This window comes from Brachyhypopomus gauderio, unplaced genomic scaffold (genome assembly GCF_052324685.1).
Source record: "Brachyhypopomus gauderio isolate BG-103 unplaced genomic scaffold, BGAUD_0.2 sc90, whole genome shotgun sequence".
Classification (NCBI taxonomy): domain Eukaryota; kingdom Metazoa; phylum Chordata; class Actinopteri; order Gymnotiformes; family Hypopomidae; genus Brachyhypopomus; species Brachyhypopomus gauderio.
The window spans coordinates 672,327-695,252 of record NW_027506911.1 but is presented as its reverse complement, the minus strand read 5'-3'; the positions used below and the strand labels follow the sequence as shown (position 1 = coordinate 695,252).

The following is a 22,926-nucleotide window of genomic DNA, read 5'->3' as shown; positions in this document are numbered from 1 at the left end:
ACTAGTTTAAATTGTTTGTAATATTTTGTAATATTGTTGCTGCAAATTGTGGAACTTGCACACAAGTTTTTCACTCACCGGGGTACCTGTACTCTGGTGATGTGACAATAAATCTGATTTTGATTTGATTTTGATTCATGTGGTGCGTGGAGCTCCAGTGAGTGGGTTCAGACTGAATGATGCTGTGCTGGAGGAGGCCAAGTTCTTTTACAACTGTTTTCAGATTCTGCTTTGCAAGCACAAAGTGGCTGAAATGTTTATCAATGTTCTTTAGCTTGGCATTAATGTCCAAATGACGTCCAAATGTCTGTGTGGTAGTTTTAGAAGTGAGCAAAAAACTGAAAAGTGCATGGAAAACAGAGAATCGAGCAAAAAACAAACGTGTGCTGAAAACAGTGAAACAAACACACTTAACTGTGTGATTCTTGTTTCTCTGCTCTCACTGTCACTGGTTTTGCTCGGTTGTTTTGCTCAGTGAGTCTTACTTGCTCAATTGAACCTCATCTTTGCTCTCTTGTATTAAAGACAGTAATCTCACTCCATAGGACTGGGGTAAATTTCAGTCTTTCTCTTTAATGGACAGACGTATGCAAATGTACATCACACCAAAACATAAAACTCTTTACACAAGTTGTATTTAACCAGCAAAATCACACACAAAATCCTGTACTTTGCCCAGTTATGATACTGTACATCAATATGTGGTTGTCTGCTACCATCTACTGGACACATACTGGAACTGCAGGGAAATGTCTGCATAAATGTAAAATACTGGATAAAACAGTAAAATGTAGAAGCAGGTTCTACACTGCACGGTTAACTACTCTGTATGTAATCACAGGACTTTATTTACCCCTAAACATAGAAATGTAGAGAAGACAACTGTGTGAGGCAAGAAAAAGAGGAGAGAGAGAGAGAGAGAGAGAGAGAGAGAGAGAGAGAGATTTTGTTCTCCAGTTGTGTGTGTAGAGGAGTGTGTGTTTCCATGGAGACGCAGGTGTTGCTCCAGTACACAGGTTATTCTAGCTCACACACACACACTGAGGAGTCAAAATAAACCCAAAACCCTGCATAGAGGGGCTCAGTGAATGTGGAGTGGAGTGTGTGTAAGTGTGTGAGTGTGTGTGTGTGAGAGGAGACGCTGTAGAAGGACAGAGTGCCGGCGGGCCAGTCCAGATACACTCCTACTCTGTTGGAGCTGGAGGGGGCAGAGATGTGAGTGCAGTTCTTATTGTGATAGACAGAGTAACTGTTATTATAGCAGCGCAGCTTCCAGGACTTTATATTACATCCAAACCCACAGTCATCACTGTCTCCTTTCCTGCTGATTCCTTTATATGTCACTGCTATATCAGCATCTCCACTCCACTCAACCTCCCAGTAACAGCGTCCAGTCAGACTCTCTCTACACATCACCTGAGTACAGACATCAAATCTCTCTGGATGATCAGGATACGTCTGCTGCTTCCACCCACACACGTCACCTTTCTGTTCCCCTCAGACAGAGAGAGATGTGTGTGTGCTGTGTTTGGGTCCAGTGTGAGCTCACACGCATCTGCACACAAGAAGAGACATTAGAGGAGACGACACAAATACTGTGTGTGTGTGTGTGTGTGTGTGTGTGTGTGTGTGTGTGTGTGTGTGTGTGTGTGTGTGTGCGTGTGTGTGTGTGTGTGTGTGCGTGCGTGCGTGCGCGCGCGTGCGTGTGTGTGTGTGTGTGTGTGTGTGCGTGCGTGCGTGTGTATATCTGTGTGTGTGTGTGTGTATATCTGTGTGTGTGTGTGTGTGTATATATCTGTGTATATCTGTGTGTGTGTGTGTGTGTGTGTGTGTGTATTAACTACATAACTGCTTACATTTTCTTAGTCCTGGTTTGAGACTGATCTTCCCTGCATGATCCACCCTAAAGAACACACACACACACACACACACACACACAGTTATTTTTTATTCTGAAGGCTCTGTCCTGAGAGAAATATAGAAATAGAGGAAGAAAGCTCTATTACTCACACACACACATGCACCTAGATAACTGAACTGTCTGTCCCACACACATACACACACACACACACACACACACACACACACACACACACATACACACAAACACACCTCTATAGGGTCTAGACTTCACAGATTACATTCACTGCCTTGTGTGTGGAGTCAAAACCTTTAAAGATTATTCCAGGATCAATAATTAACTATACTGATAGGCTACTGATAAAAGTAGGTGTGTCCGGGGTACAGCTCTCTGTCTCGCAGCAAACTTTAAGGCAACCAATTAAAGAGCTTCTCCAGATCACATGCTTGACAAAAGTTTAAGGACCTACATAGACACCCATTAGTCCAGCGCCCCACACACAGGAAGTATACGGTACACATGTAATGTCACAGACATTCAGTGGACAAAATGAGAAGGTGAGACTCCACTTCGAACTGAGAGACTCCACGGACCCGGCAATTCGAGCTGCCAACTCTCAGATTCGCACTGGACGGAAGTGGAATGCATCCCAAGCAGTTGACCAGGCAGTGGAACGGCTGAAGCACCAGGAGATCGTTGGTGCTACACAGTTGGGCAGATCTGGTCTGGGATGGGCAGTAGCACCAAAGAGCTGGTCCAAAGCGACCAGGAAGGAGAGGAAGGATCTTGTGATCTCTGAAGTTGCCAAGATGGAGGAGGAAACATACAAGATTACAGCAGTGAGCCAGCAACAGCAAGGCAGATGGACTACTTGGGAGGCTGTGCTAAACAGAACCATCACTTGGGCCGATTTGTGGAGAACTCCCCAGGCAAGACTGAGCTGTCGGATTAGGGCCACATACGACACCTTACCGAGCCCCCCGAACCTTCTCACCTGGTTTGGCACAGAAGAACACTGCCATCTCTGTAGTTTCCCAAATCCAACCCTAAAGCACATCCTCTCCGGATGCAAGACAGCGCTGTCACAGGGAAGGTACAGGTGGCGGCATGACAAGGTCCTGCGCAAGCTCGCAGAGATCCTGGAAGCCCGCAGACAGCAGGTAAACCGGTCAGCAAGCCTACCCACCTCCCCGATGTGGATCCAGTTTACCAGGTCAGGGACGAGAGCACGGTGCAGCACGGGGACAGAGCGGTCGCTCCTGTCGCTAGGAAGTGAGTGGCAGTTGGCAGCCGACCTCAGCCGTCAACTGAAATTCCCAGCAGAGATTACTATAACATCCTTGCGCCCAGACATCGTGCTCTGGTCAGCACCTGCCAAAGCCGTCGTCATGGTAGAGCTGACAGTCCCATGGGAGGAGCACATGGAGTCCTCGTACGAACGGAAGAAGGACAAGTACGCAGAGCTGGCAGCAACGTGCTCACAAGCTGAGTGGAGACCATTCATCTTCCCAGTGGAGGTCAGATGCAGGGGCTTCACTGGGACATCCACACAGAGGCTACTGAAAACTCTGGGTGTCACAGGCCCTAACAGGAGGTAAGCTATTCGCGACCTTGCAGAGGAGGGTGAGGAAGGGAGCTTCTGGCTGTGGCTCAGAAAGAAGGATGGCACATGGGGGAAAGAAGCTCTTGAGGGAGACGTTCTGGTATGTGGTCAGTACTTGTGCTTGATTCAGGGAGATGGACGTCCCTGACATGCACAGTCCCCTGCGACTCATTCCACACACAACAATAATAACGCTGGGGTCAGAGAGTGGGGTGAATACAGATCCTTCAGCAGGCTGCAGGGGGCGGCAGGGAGACGTCCCTGTCGCTGCTCCACCACCCAGAGATGTTCTGGGGGATAATGGAGTGAAACATCAGTGAAGGGTGCCCCCCCCCCCCAGCTGACGACCCTGCAGCCCACACAATGGCACCGTCGGAGGTGCGTCAGGCAGCAATGCCAAGCAGGTGTGACCACCTGTGCTTACATCTAGATAGAATTATTGATCTTTTTTTAAATGTACGATAATTGCCAGTATTACTAGTTTCATAATACTTTTGCAATATATAATTTACACAAGTTCATATGTCTAAGTAACATTTTTTCTCTGGATAATTTGATGAGGGCGGCACCCCAGCGCCCCCTACTGACGAGCTGCCACTGGTGTCATGTATGATACTGTATGTATTTTTTGGAATAAGACCATGTGTGTGTCATGTGTGCTGTTTCCATGTATGACACTGTTCTTCTCACATTTGGAGTGTGTGTTCACACACAGGGTGTTTAAGGGGATTCCTACATACCTGAGTGTGTCCAGTCTGCAGTGGGGATCCTCCAGTCTAGCAGAGAGCAGCTTCACTCCTGAGTCTCCTGGGTGGTTGTAAGTCAGATCCAGTTCTTTCAGGTGTGAGGGGTTTGAACTCAGAGCTGAAGCCAGAGAAGAACAGCCTTCCTCTGTGACCAAACAACCAGACAATCTGCAGAAAGGAGGGAAAAAGAGGGAGAAAGACAGTGTCCTCACTGCATTTGCAGAGCAGCCAGTATGGGGCGCTAGAGAGGCCAGTAACTAGTGGAGGCTTCACCCTGTGCTTTATAATAAACTACTGTCATGGTGAGGTCTCATATCCATTCCTCAACTATGATCCTACACCACCAAACACCCTCCATAATATTAAGCCTAATAATCCTAAACTGTTTAACTCTGATCTTTGATATAATGTTGTCAAATGTGTGTGCACAAGCACTGAAAAGGTGGTTTTTTCATTACATGTCATTTTAATATTGGGGTATTTGTCATATGTGTAAATGAAATTAAAAGATATTGCCACATTTTCTTTCACAGTACTGTGGATGTGGACGTCTGGATTTGGAACATTAATAAGACACTTGGGGCAGAGCTGTTTTACAAGCTGTGTGTTTCAGTCAGGTCTGTGTAGGAGTGTGTCTGTTCAGCGGTGTGTAGGAGTGTGTGTTTCCATAAATACCCACATACATTTGGACAAGGACTCCGTCAATGACATGTAGTTCATGTAGTTAACTTTAACAGGAAATATTTGGAATTAATAAAGAAAGAAAACCTCATAAAATAATAAAGTGTGAAATTGTCTTGCATTGCCTTGTGGTAGGATTTTTTATAGTGTAATCAAAGGAAGTTTATTATTTTTAAAAGGAAATTGACATTTTAAAAGTACATAAATATTAATCTTAAAATTGATTAAAACCCTGTAGTGCCACCACACTTTACTGTTTCCATTCCAGATTAAATTGACAGAAAACTCACCTGAGAATCTCCAGTTTACAGTTTGAACTCTTCAGTCCAGCACAGAGCTGCTCCACTCCTGAATCTTGTAGGTCATTATTATTAATTTCCAGTTGTTTCAGTGAGGTTTCTGTTTGTAGAACTGATATGAGAGATTTGCAAGACTCCTCAGTGAGACCACAGAGAGACAGTCTGTAAAGGAGTAAATACAGTACAAAATGTAGATCAATCAGATGATGCTGGATTCCAGAATCTGAACTGCTGATTAAATTATCCTCTGTATCTGTTATGCAGCTCAACCCTGGAGACTGCAACTCCCAGAATGCCCCACGTTGTCTGACCCGTTCCTCCTCCCCTCAGTACTAGTTCACATCTGGTTCTCATCATAGGCTATTATTTATATCACGACACTCACTAAACTCTTTGTGAAGTATTGCCGACATTTTGAAAGCATACATAACGTTTTTTCCTGCATTCTATTCTCTTTGTGGTTCGACCCAGTTTGTCTAGTTCACTGCTCTCCTGGATTCTCCCTTTTTGTACCTCTGTCTGTTTTTTCTTCTTTTTGTGTGTACCTGACCTGGACTGTTTTTTTGACATTGACTTTGGATTACGTCTGGATCCCTCTGCCCAGTTGTTTCCTCCATGTACTTCAATAAACAAAGTGTGTTTAAGTCTGTGTACGTTTGTGACTAATATGTACCCCACATCACAGTATCTTGTAAAATAGGATGAATTTAATTACATTAACAGATTAAAAAGTATCAAAGCAGAGGCCAGTAACTGTAGTGGAGGCTTCACCCTGTGCTTTATAATAAACTACTGTCATGGTGAGGTTTCATATCCATTCCTCACATATGATCCTACACCACCAAACACCCTCCACAATATTAAACCTAATAATCCTAAACTGCTTAGTTCTGAACTTTGATATAATGTTGTCAAATGTGTGTGCACAAGCACTGAAAAGGTGGTTTTTTCATTACATGTCATTTTAATATTGGGGTATTTGTCATATGTGTAAATGAAATTAAAAGATATTGCCACATTTTCTTTCACAGTACTGTGGATGTGGACGTCTGGATTTGGAACATTAATAAGACACTTGGGGCAGAGCTGTTTTACAAGCTGTGTGTTTCAGTCAGGTCTGTGTAGGAGTGTGTCTGTTCAGCGGTGTGTAGGAGTGTGTGTTTCCATAAATACCCACATACATTTGGACAAGGACTCCATCAATGACATGTAGTTCATGTAGTTAATTTTAACAGGAAATATTTGGAATTAATAAAGAAAGAAAACCTCATAAAATAATAAAGTGTGAAATTGTCTTGCATTGCCTTGTGGTAGGATTTTTTATAGTGTAATCAAAGGAAGTTTATTATTTTTAAAAGGAAATTGACATTTTAAAAGTACATAAATATTAATCTTAAAATTGATTAAAACCCTGTAGTGCCACCACACTTTACTGTTTCCATTCCAGATTAAATTGACAGAAAACTCACCTGAGAATCTCCAGTTTACAGTTTGAACTCTTCAGTCCAGCACAGAGCTGCTCCACTCCTGAATCTTGTAGGTCATTATTATTAATTTCCAGTTGTTTCAGTGAGGTTTCTGTTTGTAGAACTGATATGAGAGATTTGCAAGACTCCTCAGTGAGACCACAGAGAGACAGTCTGTAAAGGAGTAAATACAGTACAAAATGTAGATCAATCAGATGATGCTGGATTCCAGAATCTGAACTGCTGATTAAATTATCCTCTGTATCTGTTATGCAGCTCAACCCTGGAGACTGCAACTCCCAGAATGCCCCACGTCGTCTGACCCGTTCCTCCTCCCCTCAGTACTAGTTCACACCTGGTTCTCATCATAGGCTATTATTTATATCACGACACTCACTAAACTCTTTGTGAAGTATTGCCGACATTTTGAAAGCATACATAACGTTTTTCCTGCATTCTATTTTCTTTGTGGTTCGACCCAGTTTGTCTAGTTCACTGCTCTCCTGGATTCTCCCTTTTTGTACCTCTGTCTGTTTTTTCTTCTTTTTGTGTGTACCTGACCTGGACTGTTTTTTTGACATTGACTTTGGATTACGTCTGGATCCCTCTGCCCAGTTGTTTCCTCCATTTACTTCAATAAACAAAGTGTGTTTAAGTCTGTGTACGTTTGTGACTAATATGTACCCCACATCACAGTATCTTGTAAAATAGGATGAATTTAATTACATTAACAGATTAAAAAGTATCAAAGCAGAGGCCAGTAACTGTAGTGGAGGCTTCACCCTGTGCTTTATAATAAACTACTGTCATGGTGAGGTTTCATATCCATTCCTCACATATGATCCTACACCACCAAACACCCTCCACAATATTAAACCTAATAATCCTAACCTGTTTAGCTCTGAACTTTGATATAATGTTGTCAAATGTGTGTGCACAAGCACTGAAAAGGTGGATTTTTCATTACATGTCATTTTAATATTGGGGTATTTGTCATATGTGTAAATGAAATCAAAAGATATTGCCACATTTTCTTTCACAGTAGTGTAGATGTCTGGATTTGGAACATTAATAACACACTTGGGGCAGAGCTGTTTTACAACCTGTGTGTTTGTCGCTTCTATGCAGGTGTGTGTGTGTGTGTGTTCAGCTCCGTGTAGGAGTGTAAACGTTTCCATAAATACCCACATACATTTGAACAAGGGCTCATATGAGTCTCTTTAGAGTGTTACATTTCTCTTCTAGGAGATTATGTAAATCTACTTATGCATCACACATTTTTCTTTCTCTCCGCAATGTGGTCAGTCAATGAAATGTAGTTCATGTAGTTAATTTTAACAGAAAATATTTGAAATTAATAAAGAACGAAAACCTCATAAAATAATAAAGAATGAAATTGTCTTGCATTGCATTGTGGTAGATGTTTTTATACTGTACTCAAAGGAGTTTTATTATTTTAAAAAAGGAAATTTACTTTTAAAAGTACATAAATATTTATCTTAATATTTATTAAAACCCTGTAGTGTCACCACACTTCACTGTTTCCATTCCAGATTAAATTGACAGAAAACTCACCTGAGAATCTCCAGTTTACAGTTTGAACTCTTCAGTCCAGCACAGAGCTGCTCCACTCCTGAATCTTGTAGGTCATTATTATTAATCTCCAGCTCTTTCAGTGAGTTTTCGGTTTGTAGAACTGATGTGAGAGATTTGCAAGACTCCTCAGTGAGACCACAGCCAGACAGTCTGTAAAGGAGGAGTAAATACAGTACAAAATACAGATCAATCAGATGATGCTGGATTCCAGAATCTGAACTGCTGATTAAATTATCCTCTAGGGGTGTATTCAACTAAGGATTTTCATAGTCGAATCTGTCGAGAGGACTTTTTTCCTCTTCAAAGTAAAAACCTAAAACACTCAGATAAATGAATAAACACGGTAGTTTGGCTTTATTCAGCTTTTATTTATTTACTTATTTATTTTTTTTTATGAAACATTAGAGAACATTAACCGTCAGTGCGCATTGCGCATATCAAACTGTCAGACAGGCACTGTGCAAAATGTCAAAAATATTTTAAATAAAATATGCCTGCCTGAAAATATTTAAAAATTGCCACACAACAGCAAAATAATACAAGGAAAGGTTCAAGTAACAGGGTTTAAAAGCAAACAACAAAAAATGTTTAGGCTATAGGCCTACTTGCCGAGACGCACCGCGACGAGACGAGACGACACGACTGAAACGACAAACGTTTTTTTTTCGCCTTACGCGTTTTAAATGGTATGCCATGTTGGTTGTTGTCGTGCAAAATGAAAGACGTTGATGACATAACTTGCACTTTACTTTGTTTGATTTATCTTTGTTTTTCAAAATACTTTTGAAGGTTTTTAGTAGCCATTATAATCTCGTCAGATGCTGCGCGTATTCTGTAGCGTGTTCAGCTCCGCTCGTTTGGATTGTGCAACAGCAGGGTGTGATTTATTGATGTGTAGATGTGTAGAAGGAAGATGCCTATTGTTAATGCGCAAACATCATTTAAAAATATTTATTAACAGAAATTAGGATGATTTTATATGACAAAAGGTTATATATAACGAAAACAAAGACATTTCATGCAACAACTAATGCTTAGCTTCATCCTTGGGCACCCCCATGCAGTTAGAATGGTACATTCGACTATGACGTTGTGACAGAAATTATTGATTATTGATTAATTATCATTGATTAGATTATGTTTAGAGATTATTATAATACTTATGAGTTAGTATTTGTCCATTTTGGCTAAGCAGAAGGACTACATACAGACTTAGTGTGATTCAGTGTAACCAGGTTTAGCTCATGTGGTCCATACTATGGCCAAGGTCAGGCAAAGTGCAGAAGGTCAGAGCACTTTGTCAACTGAGTGTCACTAGTCCACTATCCTGGGATTCAGCTGTCTTTGCATTCTATTGATACACCAGTTTCTTCCACTAACTCTAGGAGAGTCCATATTAGGAGATACACACACGTTAGGTAAAAGTAGCCTGCTGGATGCCTGTGTTTTGGTACATGCTGTGCTAATAATAACTTGCCTGTTAGAACTGTTGAACTGTGTATAAAAGGGAAGAGGACTGCCCTCTTCCTTCAGAGTGTCATGCTTGAATGAGACTCTCATGTCTGCGTGATTTTTGTCTTATTAAATCAATCATTTTAACCACGTCTGAGTCCTCATCCATTTATTAGAAAATTTCCACGACAACGTTCATAGTCGACTAGGGGGTATGGTCGACTCTAGTCGAATCAGCGACTATTGCAGGTCACCCCTATTATCCTCTGTATCTGTCATGCAGCTCAACCCTGGAGACTGCAACTCCCAGAATGCCCGACGTTGTCTGACCCGTTCCTCCTCCCCTCAGTAATAGTTCACACCTGGTTCTTGTCATAGGCTATTATATATATCAGGACACTCGCAAAACTATTTGTGAAGTATTGCCGACATTTTGAAAGCATACCAAGAGTTTTTCCTGTATTCTATTCTCTTTGTGGTTCGACCCAGTTTGTCTAGTTCACTGCTCTCCTGGATTCTCCCTTTTTGTACCTCTGTCTGTTTTTTCTTCTCTTTGTGTGTACCTGACCTGGACTGTTTTTTTGGCATTGACTTTGAATTACGTCTGGATTACGTGTGTTTAAGTCTGTGTGTGTCTGCGATTAATATGTAGGCTCTATGTAGCAGTGTGTGTGTGTGTTCATGTAGTTAACTTTAACAGAAAATATTTGGAATGAATTAATAAAACTTCCCAGACCCAGCTGTCCTCACACATACACTCAAACTCAGATTTACATTCACCCCCATGTATACACCCCTACATACATACACACACCCCCTTATATACACCTTATATATATATATATATATATATATATATATATATATATATATATATATATATATATATATACCCAGCCCCGTCGACAGGGGGGGACAACCGGGTCTGTTGTCCCGGGCCCCAGGGCCAGGGGGGCCCATCAAAGAGCCCAGCAATTTATTTTTATTTAAAGTCTATAATTTTTTAATAATCTTGAAATCTTTAATAAATATAATATTCTGTACTCAAAATAAGCTCAATGGCTAAAATATATATGTTTTTTTACCTATCTACATATTTTCCATTAAGTGCATACACCCCCGCCTCCCACTGAAAAATGGTTTGATCCAGCACCGACCGTAACCGGCTGGTACCCGCCCAACAGCGGGAAATACAGTGGTGGATAGTTAAAGTAAACAGAAATCTGGATCGCAGAAAAGAAAGGATAAACATTTACCTGACGAATTTTAAAGTTGCATTGTGTTCCAGGTTTGAAAAGTGCTGCAATTTAGGCTAAAGTACTTGAACATGCTTGAAATTGTAACTACTTCGTTTCACAACAAATATCTGTCTGACTGAATAATTCTCTTGTATTACGTTAACAAATACGAGCCTCTTGTAATTCCAGGACGAAACACAGAGAACGTGAAGATGTTAAGATTGGGCGTTTTGAAAATAAACAACCAGTAAATAATGTGAATAAAAAGCGAATTATTTCGAATCATTGAGTATATGTATAAATATTTAACTTAATTAGGTTTAACATGCTGGGAAATATTGAAATGGACCTTTAAAGTGATGTACAAGTGCTTTAATTCCACCTTATAAAGGTGTATGAACCCTGCAAACATGACTTTGTCCATCGCGCTGAAGCGCGGCGCGCTTGCGACGTGTCAAGTATAAACTAGTCAGCTGTCAGAAACAGTTTGATGTGTGGCTATATTATATACTATATAACCTAACACAAGGATTGTCTGCTACAGAGGTAATTCAAATGACGTGTGGGGGGGCACATGAAACTTTCTTGTCCCAGGCCCCAGCAAGACTGTCAACGGGCCTGTATATACCCCTTATTATTTACTAGTCTTAACTATCGAGAGATTTGTAATTGTGGGTGATTTCAACATTCATTATGAAAATGAATCAGACCCACTGAAAATTGCGTTCGACTCCATACTAGATTCAGTTGGTATAGCCCAAAATGTGACAGGGCCTACCCACCGCTGTAAACACACCTTAGACTTAATACTTACTTACGGATTAAACATAGAACATTTGGCAGTCATCCAAAATGATGCCATTTCAGATCATTCCTTACTAATATATGAAATGACTTTATACAATGTACATCAGATGCGCCATACAAAAACCACGCGCACTATCACATCCGACACTGCAGCAACATTTATAAACTTACTGCCAGAGCTACCGAACACTATGCCACTGCAGCCCAATGAATTGGAACAGGCAACACAACAGTTTTATTCCACACTCAGCAATACCTTAGACAGTGTAGCGCCAATTAAAACAAAATTAATTAGGGAGAAAAAGCTTACACCATGGTATGACGAACACACTCGTCTTCTAAAACAGGCAGCTCGAGCAGCGGAGTGAAAATGGAAATCCACCTCACTAGAAGTGTTTAGAATCACATGGAAAGACGCCATAGTCAAATATAAACATGCCCTAATAAAAGCTAGAGCCGCATACTATTCAACACTAATAGAAAACAACAAGAATAACCCTAGATTTCTCTTCGCGACGGTATGTAAACTAACAAGAAATATCAACGACACTAGTTCTAACACAGCACTTACACACACTAGCGATGAATTTTTAAACTTTTTCAATAATAAAATAGATAATATCCGACTACAGAGTCATAACACATCGCAGCCTAACCTCCAATCCAACCCCAGTAGTTTAGTTATTAGTAACTATGCATCCAAAAATATTACTGAGCTAAATATCTTCGATCCTATATCGCAAAAAGAGCTCACAACACTGATTAATTCGTCTAAGCCTACATCATGTATATTTGACCCAATTCCAACCCGTCTATTTAAAGACCTACTCCCAGCCATTGCAGGGCCCTTACTTAATATGATTAACTCCTCCCTTAACCTAGGTTACATGCCCAAACAATTAAAATGCACCGTAATTAGACCCTTGATTAAAAAACAGAATCTCGATCCGCAGATTCTAGCTAACTATAGACCTATTTCTAATCTCCCATTTATCTCTAAAATTTTAGAAAAAGCAGTTTCCAATCAGTTAAACCACTATCTCCAAAATAGTATCCATGAAAAGTTCCAATCAGGATTTAGACCAAACCACAGCACTGAAACAGCTTTACTCAGGGTAGTGAATGATCTACTAATATCGGCCGATAATGGGCTTGTCTCGTTCCTTATACTGTTAGATCTTAGTGCAGCTTTTGATACTGTAGACCACAACATTTTGCTGGATAGACTAGAAAACACGGTAGGTATTAAAGGAGTCGCACTCTCCTGGTTTAGATCATATTTAACTGACCACTTCCAATGTGTAAGTGTTAATAATAAAACCTCTAAATCTATGCAGGTTAAATATGGTGTCCCACAAGGGACAGTCCTAGGACCACTTCTATTCACACTGTACATGTTACCCTTAGGCGAGATTATGCATAAGCATGACATCAGTTTCCATTCCTACGCAGACGACACTCAGCTATATTTATCGGCAAAACCCGATGATTTAGGCGCAAACAGTAAGATTGAGAAATGTGTAGAAGAGATAAAACATTGGATGGCGTGTAACTTTCTAGCACTAAATCCCGATAAAACAGAATTAATAATAGTTGGGTCTAGGGCTGCGAGAGACAAGATACATAATGTAGCATTGAATCTACATTCTTTTACTATAACCCCCAGTGCAGAGGTAAAGAACTTGGGCATCACAATAGACCCAGATCTCTCGTTCAATACACATATTAATATAATATAACTAGGGTAGCGTTCTTTCACTTGCGCAACATTGCCAAAATTAGAAACATATTAAATATTAGTGATGCAGAAAAACTAATCCATGCATTCATATCCTCTCGTTTAGATTATTGCAACAGTCTCCTAGCTGGATGTTCTGGTAAATCGATAAACAAACTCCAGCTGGTTCAGAACGCAGCAGCACGAGTTTTAACAAAAACTAAAAAGTTTGATCACATTAGTCCCGTACTATCGTCATTACACTGGCTGCCAAATAGATTCCGTATTGACTATAAAATACTTTTATTAACATATAAAACGCTGCATGGCTTAGCTCCAGACTATCTTAGTGAACTTATTGAACAATATAACCCAGCGCGTTCACTTCGCTCTCAGGACGCAGGGTTATTAACTGTTCCTAGGATCAAAAAGATCACAGAGGTGGAAGAGCCTTTTCTTTTAAAGCTCCACAATTGTGGAATAATCTCCCTGCCTCTATTCGGGACTCAGACACAGTCTCATTGTTTAAAACTCGATTAAAGACTCATCTGTTTAGTTTGGCCTTTGATTAATCTGTTACATAGTTACTACATCTCGTATCTTTTCTCCGAGGTTCACCTGGAGAGTAACATTGCAGTTGGAGCCTACAATACCAGCATCGCTGCTCCGACATGGAATGAAAGCCTGGCGTTTATCAACAGACATGTACAGTGACAATATCAAAACCCAGAACTTTCATTTTTACCTTTACTTAGTCTGATTGTGTGATTTGTGTGTGATTTGTGTATTTGTCTGTATTTTGTGTAATTTGTGTGTTAACGGGCCGCCCAATGGAGGATGGGTTCCCTTTTGAGTGTTGGTTCTCCCGAGGTTTCTTCCTAATCCCCACCATCATAGGGAGTTTTTCCTCGCCACTGTCGCCTTTGGCTTGCTCATTAGGGTTCTGGACCCATAGTATTGTTAACCTTTTAAATCCTGTAAAGCGCTTTGTGACAACATGTGTTGTGAAAAGCGCTATACAAATAAACTTTGATTTGATTTGATTTGATACACCCTCATTATGTATACACCTACACACATCCATATACACACACACACACACACACACACACACACACACACACACATACTCATCCACATATATACACCTACACGCCTACATGTACATCCACACAAACATACACTCCCACACACCAGTGTTAATTTCGTTGACGAATAATTTTCGTCATAGTTTTCGTCAACAAACCTTTTTTTCATGACGAAAACGAGACGATAACTAAATAAAAACTATGCGAAGGGATAAAAACGATGACGAAATTAATGCACATTTTCGTCAACTAATAAAAACGAGACGAAAATATTGGCCAGCGACGACATCTAATCAGACCTGATTTAGTTTAGTGAAAGGTAGGGATAAGTTAAGAAGAGATCTAATCGTAACTACTTTAGCGTACACGGATAGGCGGGACAAACCAGGTAACCATCCAATCAGAACTAATGTCTTCACATCGCACAGAACCCGGGAAGACCAAACCAGCCTGTGAACTGTGGTCACTCGTGAAATTCAACTGAATCAGCAGTGGAGAAAGGGAGAAAGATGAGCGGCGATATATGGACGCATTTCTCCTTTGACTTTGAGAAAAAGAATACGGTGTGTAAACCATGTGGGACGATGATGTTGGGAAAAATACGACAAATGAAACGACATCAGCGGTCTATGGCGTTGTTTTTACGGCACCCAGTTTTATATACAATGTAATATGCATTGCTCATAAACTACATATGCTTTTCAGGTAGAGCGGACCTACTGGTCATCAATGTTGTGTTATTGTTATGCTCAATAACTATAAGTTCAGGTCAACAAAGTTGTTTGGAAATTAGTTTTTGTATATATTGCACATACAAACAATAATATTCTGTAACTGGTTAATAAATGTTTCATTTTGTGCAAGAGTATATAATGACTATTACATCATTTATATTTTAGTCAACTAAATTCTTTGAATAATTAGTCGACTAAATTCTAATGATAATTAGTCGACTAAAACTAGACTAAGACTAAAACAAATCAAAAGACTAAATTATGACTAAAACTAAATGACATTTTAGTCAAAAGACTAAGACTAAAACTAAATAAAAAATTGCTGTCAAAATTAACACTGCCACACACATTCACCCACACCCATATACACTCTTACGGACATGTATACACCCACAAATGTACTTACACATTCACCCCAATATATACACACACACCCATATATACACCCCCCCCCCCCCAACATGTACACATTCACCCACCTATACCAAAAGAGACAAGGACAAAGACACATTCATCCAAACTAACACACCCTCCGTGGCGGGGGCAAATGGCTGGACCAGCAAGGATTGGCAGCGGGCAGGGCCCCAGCACGGGGTCGGGTGGTCCCAGGCACCGGGCCCCACCACCCAGCCCCGCAGGGGAGGCCAGCCACTCCTCTGAGGGCCAGCACCTGCTACCCCCGCACCCAGGGCCCCACATCCCAGAGCATAGAGGTAGCCCCCCCCTCCCCCTCCCCTTTTTAAAAGGACATAAATCTTTGTCTTATCTTAATATTTGTCATGGTAGGCCGGCCCAGATCAATGTTCATTTTTTATATTGGGGTATTCGTCATATGTGTATGTGAAATTAAAAGATATTACCACAAGAAAAGTGTCCTGATAAATAACCTTATCAAGTGGTGTCAGTATCTTGTGAAATTGTTCTTGGGTGTCTCTATGTTGGGTCTATCTTCTTTTCTCTCTCTTTTTTTCTATCTCTTTTTAATGCAGGTGCTCTACTCTTCTCTCTCGAATCTTCTTTCTCTTTTTAATGTAGGGCCTCTCTACCCTTCTCTCTCTAAATTTCTCTCACTCTCTTTTTCATTTGTCATAGACCTTCTGATTCAGGAGCATCCAGTGCTATGTCCACTGTTAATCTCTAAATGAAAATACTCACATGACTTTTCTGGATGTTTTGACCACTGGCAGCAGTCTCAGTAGACATTCCTCTAATGGGACATTGCTCAGGTCAAACTCATCCCGCTCCTCTTCTGAGTTCAGCAACACAAACACCAGAGCTGACCACTGAGCAGGAGAGAGCCTGGCTCCACGGAGACGAGTGTCACCTCCTCTGCTCAGGTATGTTTGGACTTCCTGTACTAGAGAATGATCATTCAGTTCATTCAGACAGTGGAACAGATTGATGAATTTCTCTGAAGAGGGATTCTCCCTGATCTTCTCCTTGATGTACTTGACGGTTTCCTCTTTGCTGTGACAGCTGCTTCCTGTCTGTGTCAGTAGACCTTGTAAGAGAGTCTGATTGGACTCCAGTGAGAGACCCAGAAGGAAGCGGAGGAAAAGGTCCAGATGTCCATTCTGACTCTCTAAGGCTTTGTCCACTACACTGTTGAGGAAGTCAAGAGAAGATATTGATTTTTTTTTTTAATAAAATTTTTTAAAAATACTGAAAAATCCAGTGCGTTGCTGTGCGTTGCACCAGCACATTTGTGTTGGTGGAGATGAAGGTAATGAATACATATAAAGCAGCCAGAAACTCCTGAACACTCAGATGTACAAAGCTGAACACCTTCCCCAGCTGTAGACCAAACTCCTCTCTGAAGATCTGAGTGCACATTCCTGAATACACCGACATTTCTCTGACATCAATGCCACTGTTTCTCAGGTCGTCCTCATAGAAGATCAGGTTGCCTTTATCCAGCTCTTGGAAAGCCAGTTTTCCCAGTGCCAAAGGAAGCAGATTCCCCTTGATGAGGTTTGTCAGCAGCACATCCACTGAGGTCGACTCTGTTACATCCCACACGCTGTCATTGTTCTGGAAATCTAGAGGAAGACGACACTCATCCAGACCATCAAAAATGAACAGAATTTTGTAGTATGTATAGTGAGTTGGTTTTAATTCATGTGTTTCTGGAAAAAAGCAATGAAGAAGCTGCACCAGACTGAGCTTTTTCTCCTTCATCAAATTCAGCTCCCTAAAAGGAAGTGGAAATATGAAGAGAACATCCTGATTTACATTTCCTTCAGACCAGTCCAGTATGAAATTCTGTACTGAGACTGTTTTACCAATGCCAGCCACTCCTTTAGTCAGCACAGTTCTGATGGCTTTGTCTTGTCCTGGTAAGGGTCTAAAGATGTCACTGCATTTGATGGGTGTCTCCTGTGTTGCTGGTCTCCTAGATGCTGTCTCAATCTGTCTCACCTCATGTTCATTATTGACCTCTCCACTCCCTCCCTCTGTGATGTAGAGCTCTGTGTAGATCTCATTCAGAAGTGCTGTGGTTCCATGCTGTGAAATTCCTTCATTAATTTTCTGACATTTTTCCCTCAGTTTGGATTTGAGTTTTCTGTAGCAAGCAGGGGCCAGTTCTGATAAAGAGGAAGACAACAGCACACATGTTAATGTCTTTAGGATCAATCATAACAGACTCATCACAGGAAATACAAGAAAAGACATCATTATGAATAGATATTTAGTCCCCATAGATTGGCCATGATACATTAAGGAAATTGAAGTACTGTAAGTGTTAAATTAGAGGTAGGTTAGAGTGTCTAGGTATCAATAATGACATTGAGAACACATGCGTTGATGGAGGAAGCCATTACAGCAGCTGAAGTTCCACCACACACACTGGTAACTGTCACCTGACTGAGGAGACCTACAACTAGCAGACTGGACATCTGAGAGACAATGGAGGGAAATAGAAAACACACCTGTGTATGACATCATGAGACAGTGACCTGTGGTCAAATCTGATTGGTCAAATCTCAGTTCTATAGAATAACAATGTATCCTAAAAACTTCAACATTCTACAGTCACATTACAACAGTGATAAATATAGGAGAGTGTTCAGTCTGCACCTGAGCAGACTACACTGAAGGGAGGTCAACTGAGGACAGACCAACACTGATTTAAGATCCTCATTGTGAACTGAGATTCACCAACAGTGTCACCAAGTAATAAAGTGATTAGAGATGCATGAGTACCGATACTGGTATCGGGTATTTGCCCGATACCATGTCCATTTACCCGTACTCGTAATCGCAAATGAGGCTCCGATACCAACATCCGATACCTTGTTTCCAGTGGACGTAAACCACGTTATGCTAATGAGCAGACAACTCAACATGTACGTATTTCACGTCCTGTCCCTGGTTTTTTAAGTGAGGAAATGTCCTGGTTTTTAAATTATCTTCATTGGACCATTAAAATGTAAATATACAGGCACTACGGCACTGCGCTGCGTGTGACGTAATCCCTGAGCAAGGTTTGACGCGTCGCGACCGGCGCAAGGGTCCGCGCGCCGAAAATGATGTAATCGCGGTGGCTCCGCGGTGCTACTAATATAAGTAAGTGTAAAACATAAAGAATCATGCAGTGCAATACTAAAAACCAGTTTAAACTCTGTGAGTGTACACACTAGTAATATATGATTAAGTTGAACCAAAGTTTGCTATAAATTGATTCAGTTGGCATCAGGTTGTAGCTACACGTATTGGCTGAAAATCTCCTCAGTTAGTGCCTTTGTGGAACACATTGAAGTTACACAGACCTAATAATTAAGAACAAACAAAAATATATATTATTTATAATAAATAATATTTATATATTATATTTATTTATAATAAATTATTTTAGTTATCATTGTCATTGATCCTCAGCATGAGGAGTTCACTGCTAACAGAACACGGCATCAACCAACACTGCAGCAAACGCTAACTAGACGAGAGAAAATGTAAAAATACTGAAAAATTAGTTTTGTGTTGACATGGTGATTAGTGATTGTGTAGGTAAAAATGTTCATATTCATATAAATTATAGGCCATGCACTGTTTTATGTTGGTTTTGTATTGATTTCATTGCACTATTTTACATTAATAACTATTACATAATGCTCCTGACTGCTTAATTCTATGTAAGTATCGGTATCGGTATCGGCAAGTACAAAAATACACGTACTCGTACTCGTACTCGGTTGGAAAAAAAAGGTATTTATGCATCCCTAAAAGTGATGTTATGATGTCATGACCCAGAGCTCTTACTGGTCTGTAGTGTGTTAGCGAGGTCTGTCTGGTTCATGTTCCTCAGGACGTGCAGTGTGATCTTCAGCGCACCCTCTCTAACACTGCTCTGATCCTCCTCATCCTCCACCTGTTTCTCAGTGCATGCTGGGTAATCTGGACTCAGTAGATTCTTGAATCTCTTCAGCTCATTTTTCACCAGAGAAATGATTTTGTGCTCCAGCTCCTGAATAAACAGTATCAGTAAAACTACAGTGTTACACACAGATGATTATAACACAGGATAATCCATTAAACACAAGAGAGGACTGAACTGAGAGGGACTGGGTGGTCCTGTGGACATTATGGTTTATTACAAAAGTTTAATATTTAAGTTTCAAGAATACAGTTTTAAGTTTTAGTATTAAGTTTAAGTATGTCCTCTTGTGCGGCTATTTCCTGTGGAGTTCCACAGGGATCAGTGCTTGGTCCTATTTTATTTTTATTATATATGCTTCCTTTGGGAAATTTGATAAGCCGTTTTAATGTTTCTTATCATTTTTATGCTGATGATATACAGCTCTATTTATCTTTTAAAATATTATTTCAGTAGATTGAGGAGTCTAACTGATTGCATTCAGAGTATTAAGGATTGGATGGCCTGTAATTTCCTCAAGTTAAATGAAGGAAAAACAGAAGTCCTGATTTTTGGCCCTCCAACTGTGATTGGGGATGTAAAGAAGGAAATTGGCCCACTGGCTTTACGGATAAATTCTTATCCAAGGAATTTAGGAGTAATTTTTGACTCTGAGTTAAAGGTTTCAGTGCATATAAGGAAGCTGGTTCAGAGCTGCTATTTTCAATTGAGAAATATAGCCAAAATTAGGAAAATGCTTTCGTTCCAAGATAAAGAAAGAATTATTCATGCTTTCGTATCATCATGCCTTGATTACTGCAATGCCTTATTTACGTGTCTTAGTCAAGGAGCTATGACACGGTTACAGCTGGTCCAGAATGCAGCGGCTCGAGTGCTTACTGGTGCCAAAAGAAGAGAGCATATCTCGCCTGTGTTGGCTTCACTGCATTGGCTGCCTGTTGCCCAAAGGGTAGATTTTAAGATTCTGGTTTTTTATGCATGTGGTTGTGATGTCTTATTTTATTTGTTTTTATGTTGTGTTTTATGTAGTTTTTTATTCTATTTTTTATGCTTGTATTTGTTGTAAAGCACTTTGTAGGCCTACTTGGAAAAGTGCTATATAAATAAACACTTACTTACTTACTTACACACATATATACACACACACACACATACACACGCACGTACACACAATCACACACACGCACACACACACGCACGCACACACAAAACCACACACACGTGCACACACACACGCACACACACACACACCTTGAATACTGACTCCAGTTTGTCTTTAGAAATCTTTACAGGTTTCTTTTGGGCACTGTGGACAGAACAACAACTTTAATGTAAAATCTACATTTTATAGACACGAATTCATATATATGTTACATTCCTGACTACATGTTACATTCATGAATACATGTTATAGTCAAGTACATGATGATGATGATAATGATGATGTGATACATGTGGAATAACCCAACACATCTGAACATATCACGGTTCACTGGGCTCCCAGACTGAGAGACACTGAACCCAAATGCTGTAGTGACAGTAGAACAAACACAGAGAACCTGCACCTGACTTTAACTCTGGTGATGTAGAATAATGTTAATGTGAATAGTGCCTCACTTTATTAGAAACACCTTGTACCGGTACACACTAGACACTTTATTAGAAACACCTTGTACCGGTACACACTAGACACTTTATTAGAAACACCTTGTACCGGTACACACTAGACACTTTATTAGAAACACCTTGCAGATCTGAATCAGTCTAGTTCTTGTATTTCTCATCGTGTTTACTCTCGTAATGGTGATTCAAATTTTAATCCTGTTCTCCACAAACTAAATACACAGCTAAAAACTGTCACTAGTGTATCACTCACTGTAGGTCAGAGGTCACCGGTCCACTGCTAAAGTTAGGAGGGTCATCCTTGGACCAGTCACTCTTCATAGACACACAGCTGGGTACTGGAGACGCTGCTTTCTTCACACTGATGAAGATGAGGAAAGTGTTGAGTAATTACGTCCTTCACTACATCTCATTTATCCTGAATATTCCCTCCTCCTGTTTGCTCAGATTAAGTGCTGATGTAAAGCTCCTCACTTTGGGTCAGAGATTCCTCCTCCACTGCTGGAGATATGAGAGTCCATCATGGAGTTGTTCCTCTTCACACACACACAGCTGGACACTGGAGATGCTGCTCTCTGCTCCCTGTCAACACTTCATCATAAAGAGGAGGAGCAGGACACTGAAACACTGATTATAATGAACCTGGTGGCACTGCAGGATGAATCTGTCCCATATAAACATGACATTACAGTAAATCTTTTAATTGATCAGTATTGTCCAGCACTACACAGTTAAAACCAGTGCAAATGAAATCTGAATATTTATATAGTCTAGTTCAGGATTAACCAAATACATTTGCGGATCTGCAATCAAAACAGAACGAACGAGCATTTTAACAACAGTCCCTTCATCCGCGCATGCGTGTATGTGAAATGTAACGTTGTCGAAACATTCAGGCTAAATGTAGCATATCGACGAGACGTTTTACCGACGATGTACTTAGAAATGACCGTCCAGATTACCGTGAAAACAGAAGAACGTTGTATTTCAGACCCAGACATTTATGTAGTTCAACCAGACACTTCCGTGATGAAACAGGGCGACCCGTAGTCCATCTACATCTGTGCACTTTCGCTTTTATGTAACGAGAATAAAACTTTACACCAAACACGGTTTAAAAAGTAGCATACTCGAGAAAAGTAGTTAAGCCCAAGGTAAATGACTGTCCTTTAATCCGCACGCCAGTAAGTGATATTGAAGGATAATTAACTTACAACGAAACACTCCGTCTGCTCTTCTGTAGCGGCGGGGAGTGACGTACCCGCTTTGTGACGTACTCGCTTTGCTTTAGTTACTTTCGATATCGACTCGTCACAGGAAGTGATGTCATTTAGGTGATGAACTTCTACAGCAGGGGTGTCAAACATACGGCCCGCGGGACGGAACAGGCCCGCCAGTGGGTTCAGTCCAGCCCGCGGAATTAACCTGTATTACTAAAGAATGAACTCCATTTTATTTCAAATCCTATATTTCCCGCTAGGGGCGTGTTTTAGTTAGTTCTATCGCTTTACCCGCTTTTTCTGTTGACTCTGGTACCCATGTGTGATACCAATGTGGAACAATGTGTGATACCAATACATTGAGATGGTCTAAAATAACTTTATAATAACAAAAAAAAATTCTCTGTTCTGCCCATTTGC

General features: G+C 40.6%; 1 protein-coding gene across 3 annotated transcripts; it reads right to left on the bottom strand.

Moving 5' to 3' along the window:
* Nucleotides 1-553: 553 nt before the first annotated feature.
* On the bottom strand, nt 554-22,610 carry LOC143493633 (uncharacterized). Of its 3 annotated transcripts, none has more exons than XM_076992178.1 (12): nt 22,501-22,610; nt 21,761-21,868; nt 21,540-21,647; nt 20,915-20,969; nt 19,549-19,753; nt 17,074-17,873; nt 16,444-16,890; nt 8,232-8,402; nt 6,660-6,830; nt 4,205-5,352; nt 1,857-1,903; nt 554-1,555 (listed from the first exon to the last, which is right to left on the bottom strand). In XM_076992178.1, the coding sequence occupies exons 2-7, from the start codon at nt 21,808-21,810 to the stop codon at nt 16,666-16,668; spliced, it is 1,443 nt and encodes a 480-aa protein (XP_076848293.1). In that variant the 5' UTR covers nt 21,811-21,868; nt 22,501-22,610; the 3' UTR covers nt 554-1,555; nt 1,857-1,903; nt 4,205-5,352; nt 6,660-6,830; nt 8,232-8,402; nt 16,444-16,665. The 3 variants fall into 3 exon arrangements, with proteins under 3 accessions (XP_076848293.1, XP_076848291.1, XP_076848292.1); XM_076992176.1 differs by having other exon boundaries at nt 21,761-21,877; nt 22,501-22,584; XM_076992177.1 differs by lacking the exon at nt 22,501-22,610 and adding an exon at nt 22,249-22,494 and having other exon boundaries at nt 21,761-21,877.
* Between the last annotated feature and the right edge of the window lie 316 nt (nt 22,611-22,926).